Consider the following 11,117-nt stretch of genomic DNA (forward strand, 5'->3'; position numbering starts at 1 on the left):
ACACACACACACACAAACACAGACACACACACAGACCCATACACCACCCCCCACAAACACACACACACACCGACACACACACACATACACACAGACCCATACACCCCTCTCCCCACACACACACACACACCGTCACCGACACACACACACTGCTACATGTATGTACAGACTTGTGTGGGAAAAGCAGTCCATCAAAGCCTACTGGATTAATAGACATATGCTGATGTTGTAACTCTACAGTATATGTTCCAGACAGTGGATGAATATAGTTATTATAGTGGATTCAATTAAACTCAGTTCAGAGTGACAACTCTTCATGTTGAGTCTCTAGTTCATCCAGATAATGCCTTGGGTTCTGCAATGTAGTTCAATGTAATGCAGTTACATTTTTTAAGTCTGTCATGTCAACGCTAATGTTTTTAAATGTATGTAAACTGTAAAGTATTTTTGTCCGTAATGTCTTTCCCATTATGTATCAGACCCCAGGAAGACTAGCTGTCACCATTTGTGTCAGCTAATGGGGATCCTAATAAAATCTAAAATGTGTTTGATTAGCACAGAGCCAGCTGCTCAGAGCAAACATTCTCTCCCCCATGCATGGGGATATGATGAGGGAGGGAGAGAGAGAGAGAAGAGAGAGGGGAAGAGAAGAGATGTGAGGTGCTCTCAGGCATCTGTATACACAGGCTAATGCTGCCACCCAGAGGATGAACACAGAACCGCTGTTTTAATTGAGCACCATCGGTAGAGGAACCACCCCTACACTCCTAGTCATTGGTCTCGACCCCCAACACACTTATCTAAAAGGATTGGAGAGATGTAAGCAATATGAAAGATGTTACCCATTTCTAATAGAGGGCAAGGTGGGCACTGGGCAGTTGACATGTGAAGAGCAGCGCAGGACAACAGCAGGAGGCATACTCACAGTTTCTCCCCATCCCTTGCTCTAGTGTCTTGAACGAGGTAAACAGTGCTAAAACTCCCTCTGCCCAATCTCTGTAGGATGCTGTATCTTTTGGCAATCAGGTTGCTGGGGACAGGAGTTATAGGAGTGGAGGGGCAGTGGACACGGCAGGATGAATGGGCTTCTAGCTCCTCAAACTTGGGCATCTTGTTGCGGGATTCTTACAGGAGAATTAACTGCAAAATTCAGCAAAACACAAATATGTTGCTTTTCCTTATTTTATGCACGTTTGCCCAATTCAGATGAAAATAAATAAATACATAATTTACAGGGGAGACAGAGTCAGATAGCAGCACGTCGCACTTGTTACAGTGTAGGATTACTGAAAGCAGAGTCCTGGCTAGCTTATTCTATTTCACTATTGCCACTTTGTCAAACAAACTCACCTGTTTGCAGATAGGTGTTGGCTATTTCCACCAGTTTAAAACATCCATAGCCTACTGTATTAACTTCCGTGTTTACTCTTGTTCCTATGGTAATAGGAAACCTCTCGTCTCCCGTTCATTATATCCTTTTATTTCACCAGGTGTCAGTGAAGAGCCTTCTGATGTGAAGGCCTGTTTGGGATAGGGAGTTTTAGACTCAATTCTCATGACAAGGCATTTGACTAGAAGACAACACGTATACTCTATTCTCTTCTAACGTGGAACGGAGTTGTATGAGACATCTGTAGGCTGGCTAACTAACCTAAGTCATATTCTTCAACAATATAGTCAATGACTTTTTCCACATTTTGTTATGTTACAGCCTTATTCTAAAATTAATTAAATAGTTTTTTTCCCCCTCAATCTGCACACAATAATACATAATGACAAAGCAAAAACTGGCTTAGAAATGTATTACAAAAAAAAAAAATGTAAATATCACATTTACATAAGTATTCAGATCCTTTTCTCAGTACTTTGTTGAAGCACCTTTGGCTGAGATTACAGGCTTGCGTCCTCTTAAGTATGACGCTACAAGCGTGGCACACCTGTATTTGGGAAGTTTCTCCCATTCTTCTCTGCAAATCCTCTCAAGCTCTGCCAGGTTGGATGGGGAGCATTGCTGCACAATTATTTTCAGGTCTCTCCAGAGATGTTCGATTGGGTTCAAGTCCGGGTTCTGGCTGGGCCACTCAAGGACATTCAGAGACTTGTCCTGAAGCTCTCCTGCGTTGTCTTGGCTGTGTGCTTAGGGTCGTTGTCCTGTTGGAAGGTGAACCCACCATTTAATCAATTTTAGAATGTGGAAAAGGTCAAGGGGACTGACTACTTTCCCGAATGCACTGTAGAAAGACCTACTACTATTGAAATGAGCCTTGCATTGCAGTCTGGTCTCATAGACTAGACGTAACATAGTAAAAGTAAATCCGGGATGCTCAGATGAGTATGATATATTATGTTTGGTATGGTTACATAAGACATATGGTTATTTAAAGTAGGATGGTTGGTAGGGCTGGATGGATGGGTGGGTGTATAACGTGAAAGTCTAGCAACCCAAAGGTTGAGAGTTTGAATCTCATCACGGACAACTTTAGCATTTTAGCTAATTAGCTAATTTTAAACTACTAGCAACTACACCACGGGACCGCCAAGTGCTGAATCGCGTAAGCTTAAAAATTGTCTGTCCTCAGTTGCAACACTCACCACCGAATTCCAAACTGCCTCTGGAAGCAAGGTCAGCACAAGAACTGTTCGCCGAGAGCTTCACTAAATGGGTTTCCATGGCTGAACAGCCGCACACAAGCCTGATATTACCATCTGCAATGCCAAGCGTCAGCTGGAGTAGTGTAAAGCTCAGAGCCATTGAACTCTGGAGCAGTGGAAATGCTTTCTCTGGAGTGATAAATTACGCTTCATCACCTGGCAGTCCGACGGACAAATCTGGGTTTGGCGGATACCAGGAGAATGCTACCTTCACCAATGCATAGTAACAACTGTAAAGTTTGACTGGCCTGCACAGAACTTGACTGGCCTGCACAGAGCGCTGACCTCACCCCCATCGAACACCTTTGGGATGAATTGGATGCCAATTGCGAGCCAGGCCTAATTTCCTAACATCAGTGCCTGACCTCACTAATGCTCTTGTGGATGAATGGAAGCAAGTCCCCGCAGCAATGTTCCAACATCTAATGGAAAGCTTTCCTAGAAGAGTGGAGGCTGTTATAGCAGCAAAGTGGGGATTAATGTCCATTATTTTGGAATGAGATGTTCAACAAGCAGGTGTCCACATAATTTTGGTAATGTAATGTACTTAGCATGTTAGCTAACCCTTCCCCTTACCCTAACCGTAGCTAACCTAACCCTAACCCTAACTCCTAAACTTAACCCCAACACCTAACTCCTAGCCTAGCTAACGTTAGCCAGCTAGCCAGCTCGCCACCTGGCTATAATTTGTAACATATCATACGTTTGACTAATTCTTAACATATAGTTTGTTTTGCAAATTCGTAACATATAATACAATTTGTAATTCGTAACATATCATACGAAATGGGTGATGGACATTCACAAATTAATACATACCATACGAAACATAACATACCATACTAAATTAAGAATCTCATATTTATGTACAGAGTCATACGAAATGCTCTGAGACCAGGTTGCAGCGTAGCAGAAAATATCCCAGATTGTGCAATGCTTTCATTGGCCTGTTGATTTTCTTCCAGTTGTGGCGCTATAGTTCTGCCACCGTAAAAGCCTGAGGACGAGGAGTGTAGCCTACCGCAGAACATAGGAGACGTTTTACTTTACCACATCTCGACTCGTGAGCTGACCGTTTTAAAGATATCATGTTCGTTTGAGGGAGAAAGCGGATTCCATACTGATGTTACGGTAAAGGCAAATTGGTTGAAATTGGTTGTTTAATTGTGGCAGGGATCTAGATGTAGATGTATTGCTATGCTAATTTCGGAGTGACTGGATTGAGTGAGCGGTTTTTGGGTTGAGAACTCGCGTCAGTGTTTTTCGTTAGTAAAATGTTAAATGCAGATGTTACTTACGTTGTTGCCTTACAGATGTTTCCGTCGAGACGGTGGCGTACTGGATGACAAACATAATGCCTCAATAGAACATATTGAGAGTGTTCATTTGAGAATTAGGCTACATTCAATGTCCCTACTCTTTAAAAATCACATTAATACACGTTCAATGACCATCTCTTTTCAGGATATTCAATTGGATAGTCACTCAGTTTTATTTAACATGCCTGTAGCCCTGTTGAATTGAGGCTATAACAGAACACTGTAAATCAATGGCCGGTGTTGTTCTCAGGCCAGACATCTTTAAGTAGACCTACAGTTAAAAAGCTGGAGATCTACATATGCTACACATTTTCACCTCTCTCTCACTCTCTCTCTCACTCACTCTCTCCCTCACTCACTCTCACTCTCTCACTCACTCTCTCCCTCACTCACTCTCACTCTCTCCCTCACTCTCACTCTCTCCCTCACTCACTCTCTCCCTCACTCACTCTCACTCACTCTCTCCCTCACTCGCTCTCACTCTCTCACACACACTACCTTTACCTTGATCTCCTGGTTCAAAGTCGAGTTCGGTCTGTATAGAGAAACAGTATCCCCAAACCTCTTTCTTTCACCTCTATTTTTGTTTTGTTTTACAAAGATGCAAGGGGGTAGGTACTCGTTTGGGGAAAGAATGTCCTTGTCTGGTCATTTACCAGTATTTTATAACACTTTGAACTAATATGATTACCAGTACATCAAAGCATAGTTCAGATTTTACTCAACCTAGTTGAATTCAGTGCTAATACTGATGACTTTAATCAAAATAAAAGTTTGATTAATAATTAATCTCCTATTGAAACCATCATGTTGCACAGGGCTCTTAGGTCTTGTATGTCACAGTCCTAAATGTCTGTCTTTCAATCCTGAATCAAATCCGTTTGTAAGACTGACTGGTCAATGTAGCTTACATTAGATAAGGATTTGGTGACAGTTGAATAGTGTTAACGGTGACTGGATGGAGGAGAGAATCCCCGTAATATGCCTGCAGCTCTTTTCTGAGGGACAGTTGACCCGGGTCCTAATCTTTCAGTGGGTGTTGCCATTATGACAGGAAGTCCCTTGCCCCTGCAGCGTGAATCCCTTGTCTTGCATGACTGTCACAGACAGGAAGTGATGAGCAAGTGTGTGGGGGATGCATGTTGACTGACAGCAAATAGGCCTGTATAGATGTAGGCCTATTTGGCATGGGGATGCTGAAATGTAGAAATTAACATGCCCATAATATTGTATCTGAATTGATTGTGCTATTCTAGCAGGTGGAGATAGTTTCACTTCCTATGCCTTGTCAGCATTCAACTAATGGAATCTGGTTTTGACTCAACAGGCCCTACAGTACCTGAGGCAGTGGACATCTGGGGAGACGAGCATCCACAGGATTCAGTGAGAGGGAAGAGGTGACATTCTAAACGTTAAGAGAAAGGAATAGAACCGGACTTGGCACTGAGCCTTGGGGGACACCCATCATTTTTCGGGGACTGGACTGGTTGCAACGCCCTCACCATTCCACCCTAAGCAGCGTTCTTGTTCTCCAACACGTCCTCCTCTGCCTGCAGGGCGTCCAGAGAACCAGGGCCTCCGGACCCACTCAGAGAAAAGCAGCAGCACAGTAGGGATGAGCGAGTTCTGGCACAAGATTGGCTGCTGCGTGGTGGCCAAACCTCCACCGGTGAGTTTGTCCCTTCTGAGAAATGACTGGAACACAGTAACTTTTTAGCTGCCGTGCTAGCCCTGCTTTTACAGCTCCAAGGTCAATGGGTCAAGATTAAGGGTTTGCCTGATTTTAAGATGTTTACCTGCCTCCCAAGAGTTTGGATATTAGATTGACCACACCACCATATCTACAACTTCACTAGTTGAAGTTAGTTCAGCCATGCCAGGTGTGGATCCTCAAGATGCATGGGATGACATGGGTATCATTAGCTGATTCTACAGCCAGTCAACAACACTAGTGAGAAGAGAGCCCTCTGCTCCTGTCAGTGGCCTGAGAAATGGGTCCGGTGGATGGTGAGAGAGTGGAAGAAGGAATGACTCAGGTCTTTTCTGTTGTTTTGAAGTGGGTGACCCACATAGTCCCGGAGGTCTGCCTATCTGGAGGGCTAGACTTCAGTCCAGACAAAGACTGCTCTGTCATTAGACATTACCTCTTGAATCATGATTAAGAAGATGTAGGTTAGGCCGGGTCCAACTATAGTCTAGCTCATAGACGTGTAACTTCATAAAAATAAACACTCCACTATTACCAGATCAGAACATATCAAGTCTGTCCCAAGCACCCATACACTCTCACCTTGTGTTTAACCTTAAGGGGACTGTAAAACTATTGTTGTAGTAGTAGTCGTCACGTCAGTGTCGTCGTCGTAGAATTGGCATTAAGTCAAATAAGGAGATGTATCCCTCCACAGCATGTCTCTATAGTAACTCCAGAACCCTCCCCTAACAATGAATGGGTCTCTGAGGGGAAGTGGGCTTCTGGCATGTGCTGCTATTGAGCTCATTCTTTTCCCTCCCTTCCTCCTCCCTCCTTTATTTTTAGGTCCTTGTTTATTCTATTGTTGGGACGAGAGAAGGCCAGACTAGAATGTGTGTATAGCATGTGGTGGCATACTAACAAGTGTTACTTCCCAGAAAGGCTTGCTTTGTAAATAGTTTATTTCTGATAACAGTGCAATGACTGCATGTCGTTGGACCTGTGTATAATTTAATTAACATTCTTTTTAGTTTTTATAAATCCCTAATTATTCAAATTAACAATTGCTATGTGGCATTTGCACTATACAGTCAGAATATTGATACTGGTCATGATCCTTAATGTGAAATGGCTCATTCATTCCTGTCAGTTCTGGGTCATCTCTGTCAGCACCCAGCGTAGCCTGTTGTAACAAGTGGGGCTTATTCACAGCACTGCTGACAGGTGATGACATGCCCTTACACTGACAGAGCTGAACATGCTCTAATAAAACAACTATTAGAGAAGGGGATGTTCAACATTCCACTTACATTCATGTCATTTAGCAGACGCTCTTATCCAGAACAGCTTACAGGAGAATTCATGTGAAGTGCCTTGCTCAAGGGCACATCGGGCAGATTTTTCACCTGGTTTGTGGGATTCGAACCAGTGACCTTTCAGTTACTAGCCCAAATCTCTTAACCGCCGCTAGACGTCCTGACCCGCCGCTAGACGTCCTGACCCGCCGCTAGACGTCCTGACCCGCCGCTAGGCGTCCTGACCCGCCGCTAGGCGTCCTGACCCGCCGCTAGACGTCCTGACCCGCCGCTAGACGTCCTGACCCGCCGATAGGCGTCCTGACCGCCAATGGACTGCCTGACCCGCCGCTAGGCTGCCTGACCCGCCGCTAGGCTACCTGACCCGCCGCTAGACGTCCTGACCCACCGCTAGGCTACCTGACCCGCCGCTAGGCTGCCTGACCCGCCGCTAGGCTGCCTGACCCACCGCTAGGCTACCTGACCCGCCGCTAGGCTACCTGACCCGCCGCTAGGCGTCCTGACCCGCCGCTAGGCTACCTGACCCGCCGCTAGGCGTCCTGAGTATGAAATAACAAGTAGAAGATCAAAACCCTTATCAAAGATCATCCCATTCAGGTTACAAAATGGTGTGTGTGTGTGTGTGTGTGTGTGTGTGTGCCATTGTGTATGTGTAGTGTGTTATGTCATCCCATTGTGTGTGTGTGTGTGTGTGTGTGTGTGTTAAAGCTTTTTTCCACTGGGCTTAATTGCATAATATCTGTCTAAGTCTCCATTTTCTATTTCTATATATTTTCAATTATTTCCAGAGGAAGAAGCGCAGGAAAATCGACCGCAGCATGATCGGCGAGCCCACAAACTTTGTCCACTTGACACACATTGGCTCTGGGGAGATGGCAGAGGGCCGGGCCCCGGTAAGAGAGATGATACCTAGACTGACTGGGGCTGGTGTGTGTTGAGATATTGTGAAGGTAGTGTGTGTGTGTTACTCCTCAGAACATGGGCTGGGCTTTGCAGCTTCCAACCTGCCGCTAGGAATGTTGGCCTGGTTTCCTACGGAATACAGTCACGTTGGACAGGGAATGAGAGGAGGAAATGTAGAAACGCTGGGAATTGTTTCTCAATTCATTCACCTATTAGTAGGATGTGAATATTAACTTTAGTTTGAAACCTGTTATGCTATGATTGATAAAGCTGTGTACAGTACTATCAGAAGACTAGCCAATCACTAGTCTGGTCACTGTTTAAATCACTGTATGGAAAGTGGTAGGTTAAACTGAGTGATAGTCCATTTCTGAATTTATTACATGATGTTGATGCTATCAGTACTAAAATGTATGGACTACTGTATGTCGCTCTGCTAAATGACTCAAATGTATGGACTACTGTATGTCGCTCTGCTAAATGACTCAAATGTATGGACTACTGTATGTCTAAATGACTCAAATGTATGGACTCTGCTAAATGACTCAAATGTATGGACTACTGTATGTCGCTCTGCTAAATGACTCAAATGTATGGACTACTGTATGTCGCTCTGCTAAATGACTCAAATGTCTCACTAAACAAACTGACTACTGTTCTGCTAAATGACTCAAATGTATGGATACATGTCGCTCTGCTAAATGACTCAAATGTATGGACTACTGTAGTCTAAAACAGATTTTTTTAAATAAATGTCTCACTAAACAACTGACTGTTTTACACAATTGCGAAAGTCAACAGATTTTTTAAAAATTGTATCATGACGTGGTCTGAGAACAGTCAGGTGGGGGAGTATGTTGCTGAAACATGTTACTGCCCTCCGTGTTACATAATTCCATTTCCTCAACTGCTATTGCGTAACCCTCTAATGTCCATTGTTCTGTTATGACCAATAGCTGTCAGACTGTAGTTATTCTAGTGCTCATCAAGCACGTGCCATTTCTGCAACGCTTGGCGTCAGAATGATTGATCCACACCTGTGCGTTCGTCCAACGTTAAAAAGTCAAGAAAAACCCCCACAGCCTAAAGCAAGTCCCATTCCTCCTCTCTCCATCCCATCATATGGTCACTGTCATTATGGAAAGACGTAGATTATGAGTAATGCTGCTGGCCAAATGGATCAAATGTTGTCAGCAGTGGGATCATGTTTCATATGAACCCCACAGAAACACTGTTAAATATGTTACATACAATGATACAGTATAGAAACATAGTTCTAATTCTGGCTTCGACTCCTGCCTCTCCATTCATATGTTATCATGAAGAGGTCATGACCTGCCTTTTTGATATGAAAATGACTAAGTATCTGTAGAAACTCTAACAGTCGTTATCTTCCTGTCCTGTAGTCAGGGCCAGTCCAGGATAAGATGAGGTCAAAAGGACCCAGTACCAACGGCCGCAAGAGCATGTTATAACTGCTGCCTACCAAGTAAGTACCCAGTTAATGAAGCTATCACCATATCTGCAATGCAATAGCTTCTCTGGAACTGACCTTCACTTCTGGAACTGACCTTCACTTCTGGAACTGACCTCTGACCACTTCTGGAACTGTCCTTCACCACTGGAACTAACCACCTTCACCTCTCTGGAACTAACCACCTTCACCTCTCTGGAACTAACCACCTTCACCTCTCCACCTCTCTGGAACTAACCACCTTCACCTCTCTGGAACTAACCACCTTCACCTCTCTGGAACTAATCACCTTCACCTCTTTGGAACTAACCACCTTCACCTCTCTGGAACTAACCACCTTCACCTCTCTGGAACTAACCACCTTCACCTCTCTGGAACTAACCACCTTCACCTCTCTGGAACTAACCACCTTCACCTCTTTGGAACTAACCTCCTTCACCTCTCTGGAACTAACCACCTTCACCTCTCTGGAACTAACCACCTTCACCTCTTTGGAACGAACCACCTTCACCTCTTTGGAACGAACCACCTTCACCTCTCTGGAACGAACCACCTTCATCTCTCTGGAACGAACCACTCTTCACCTCTCTGGGAACCACCTTCACGAACCACCTTCACCTCTCTGGACTTGTAGAACTAACAGTTTTCATTTCTCTCTGTAGGCATGGAGAACCATTTCCATCCTCCTCTATGCGCCCCTCTCATCCCAAATCAAAAGCAGCCACTGCAGCGTAACCTGTTTCCATTGGAGCACTTGGCAAACCTGAGAGCGGACCCTAATAGAGAGCAGAGAGGCTCTTCCTGGCGTCTGCAGGATCTATTTAGCCAAACAGGACGATGGCCTTTCTGTGGTCACCACAAGAATCGCCCTGCTCAGAGGAGGATAGACTGACATGTTTTTTATGCTTTTTAAAGAAAAGTATTTGTCTTTCTGATGGACTTTGGACTTCCACTGTATTTCAGCCAACAACGTTACTGTGTCTGTGCCAGCAAGCGTATGGGATAGAGCCGGGGAGAGTGTTTAGCTACATTTGTTGACTAACATGGCTGATTCCATTTCAGGAGGTGAAGATTATGTTCTCAAGGATCACCTGAATGTTGCAAACCATTGACCTACTGCCAAACAAACTATTGTGTGTATCTGTCTAATGAATGAGGATGCACCTTGTTATTTTCCTACAGTGCATAGTTAAAGGTGTCTTCGTGTGTGTTTAAGTGCAAAATGCTATGTGATTTTGTTGCTGTTTAGATACCAGTACTGAGTAGTGTTATTTTGATTGTACCAGTTGCTATAGAGCCCCATTTGGACTGCTACCCAGTTGCCATAGAGACCCATTTGGACTGCTACCCAGTTGCCATAGAGACCCATTTGGACTGCTACCCAGTTGCCATATTTGGAGACAGTTGCCATTTGGACTGCTACCCAGTTGCCATAGAGACCCATTTGGACTGCTACCTAGTTGCCATAGAGACCCATTTGGACTGCTACCCAGTTGCCATAGAGACCCATTTGGACTGCTACCCAGTTGCCATAGAACCCCATTTGGACTGCTACCCAGTTGCAAGCATACAGGTAACTGCCAAACTAAGCAGCAAGAGCTGCCAACAAGAGCTGCCTTGTTGGCAGCATAAGAGCTGCCAATAAGTACCGTCATTTACTGGTGTTTCCTTTTATTTGAGCAGTTACCTGTAGCTGGTCACTGTGATACACTGTTTACTAGCACCTACTCTGAAAACCCCTAACTATTAGTCAGCAGGAAGAG

At 44.5% G+C, this 11,117-nt stretch overlaps 1 protein-coding gene across 2 annotated transcripts; it reads left to right on the top strand.

Moving 5' to 3' along the window:
* Nucleotides 1-3,621: 3,621 nt before the first annotated feature.
* On the top strand, nt 3,622-10,741 carry LOC135535281 (CDC42 small effector protein 1-like). Of its 2 annotated transcripts, XM_064961951.1 has the most exons (6): nt 3,622-3,783; nt 5,299-5,368; nt 5,528-5,640; nt 7,766-7,870; nt 9,287-9,369; nt 10,017-10,741. In XM_064961951.1, exons 3-5 carry the CDS (start codon nt 5,587-5,589, stop codon nt 9,353-9,355), a joined length of 228 nt encoding a protein of 75 aa, XP_064818023.1. In that variant the 5' UTR covers nt 3,622-3,783; nt 5,299-5,368; nt 5,528-5,586; the 3' UTR covers nt 9,356-9,369; nt 10,017-10,741. The 2 variants fall into 2 exon arrangements, with proteins under 2 accessions (XP_064818023.1, XP_064818022.1); XM_064961950.1 differs by having other exon boundaries at nt 5,299-5,640.
* The last annotated feature ends 376 nt before the right edge of the window (nt 10,742-11,117 follow it).

Source organism: Oncorhynchus masou, unplaced genomic scaffold (assembly GCF_036934945.1).
Source record: "Oncorhynchus masou masou isolate Uvic2021 unplaced genomic scaffold, UVic_Omas_1.1 unplaced_scaffold_4711, whole genome shotgun sequence".
NCBI classification, from domain to species: domain Eukaryota; kingdom Metazoa; phylum Chordata; class Actinopteri; order Salmoniformes; family Salmonidae; genus Oncorhynchus; species Oncorhynchus masou.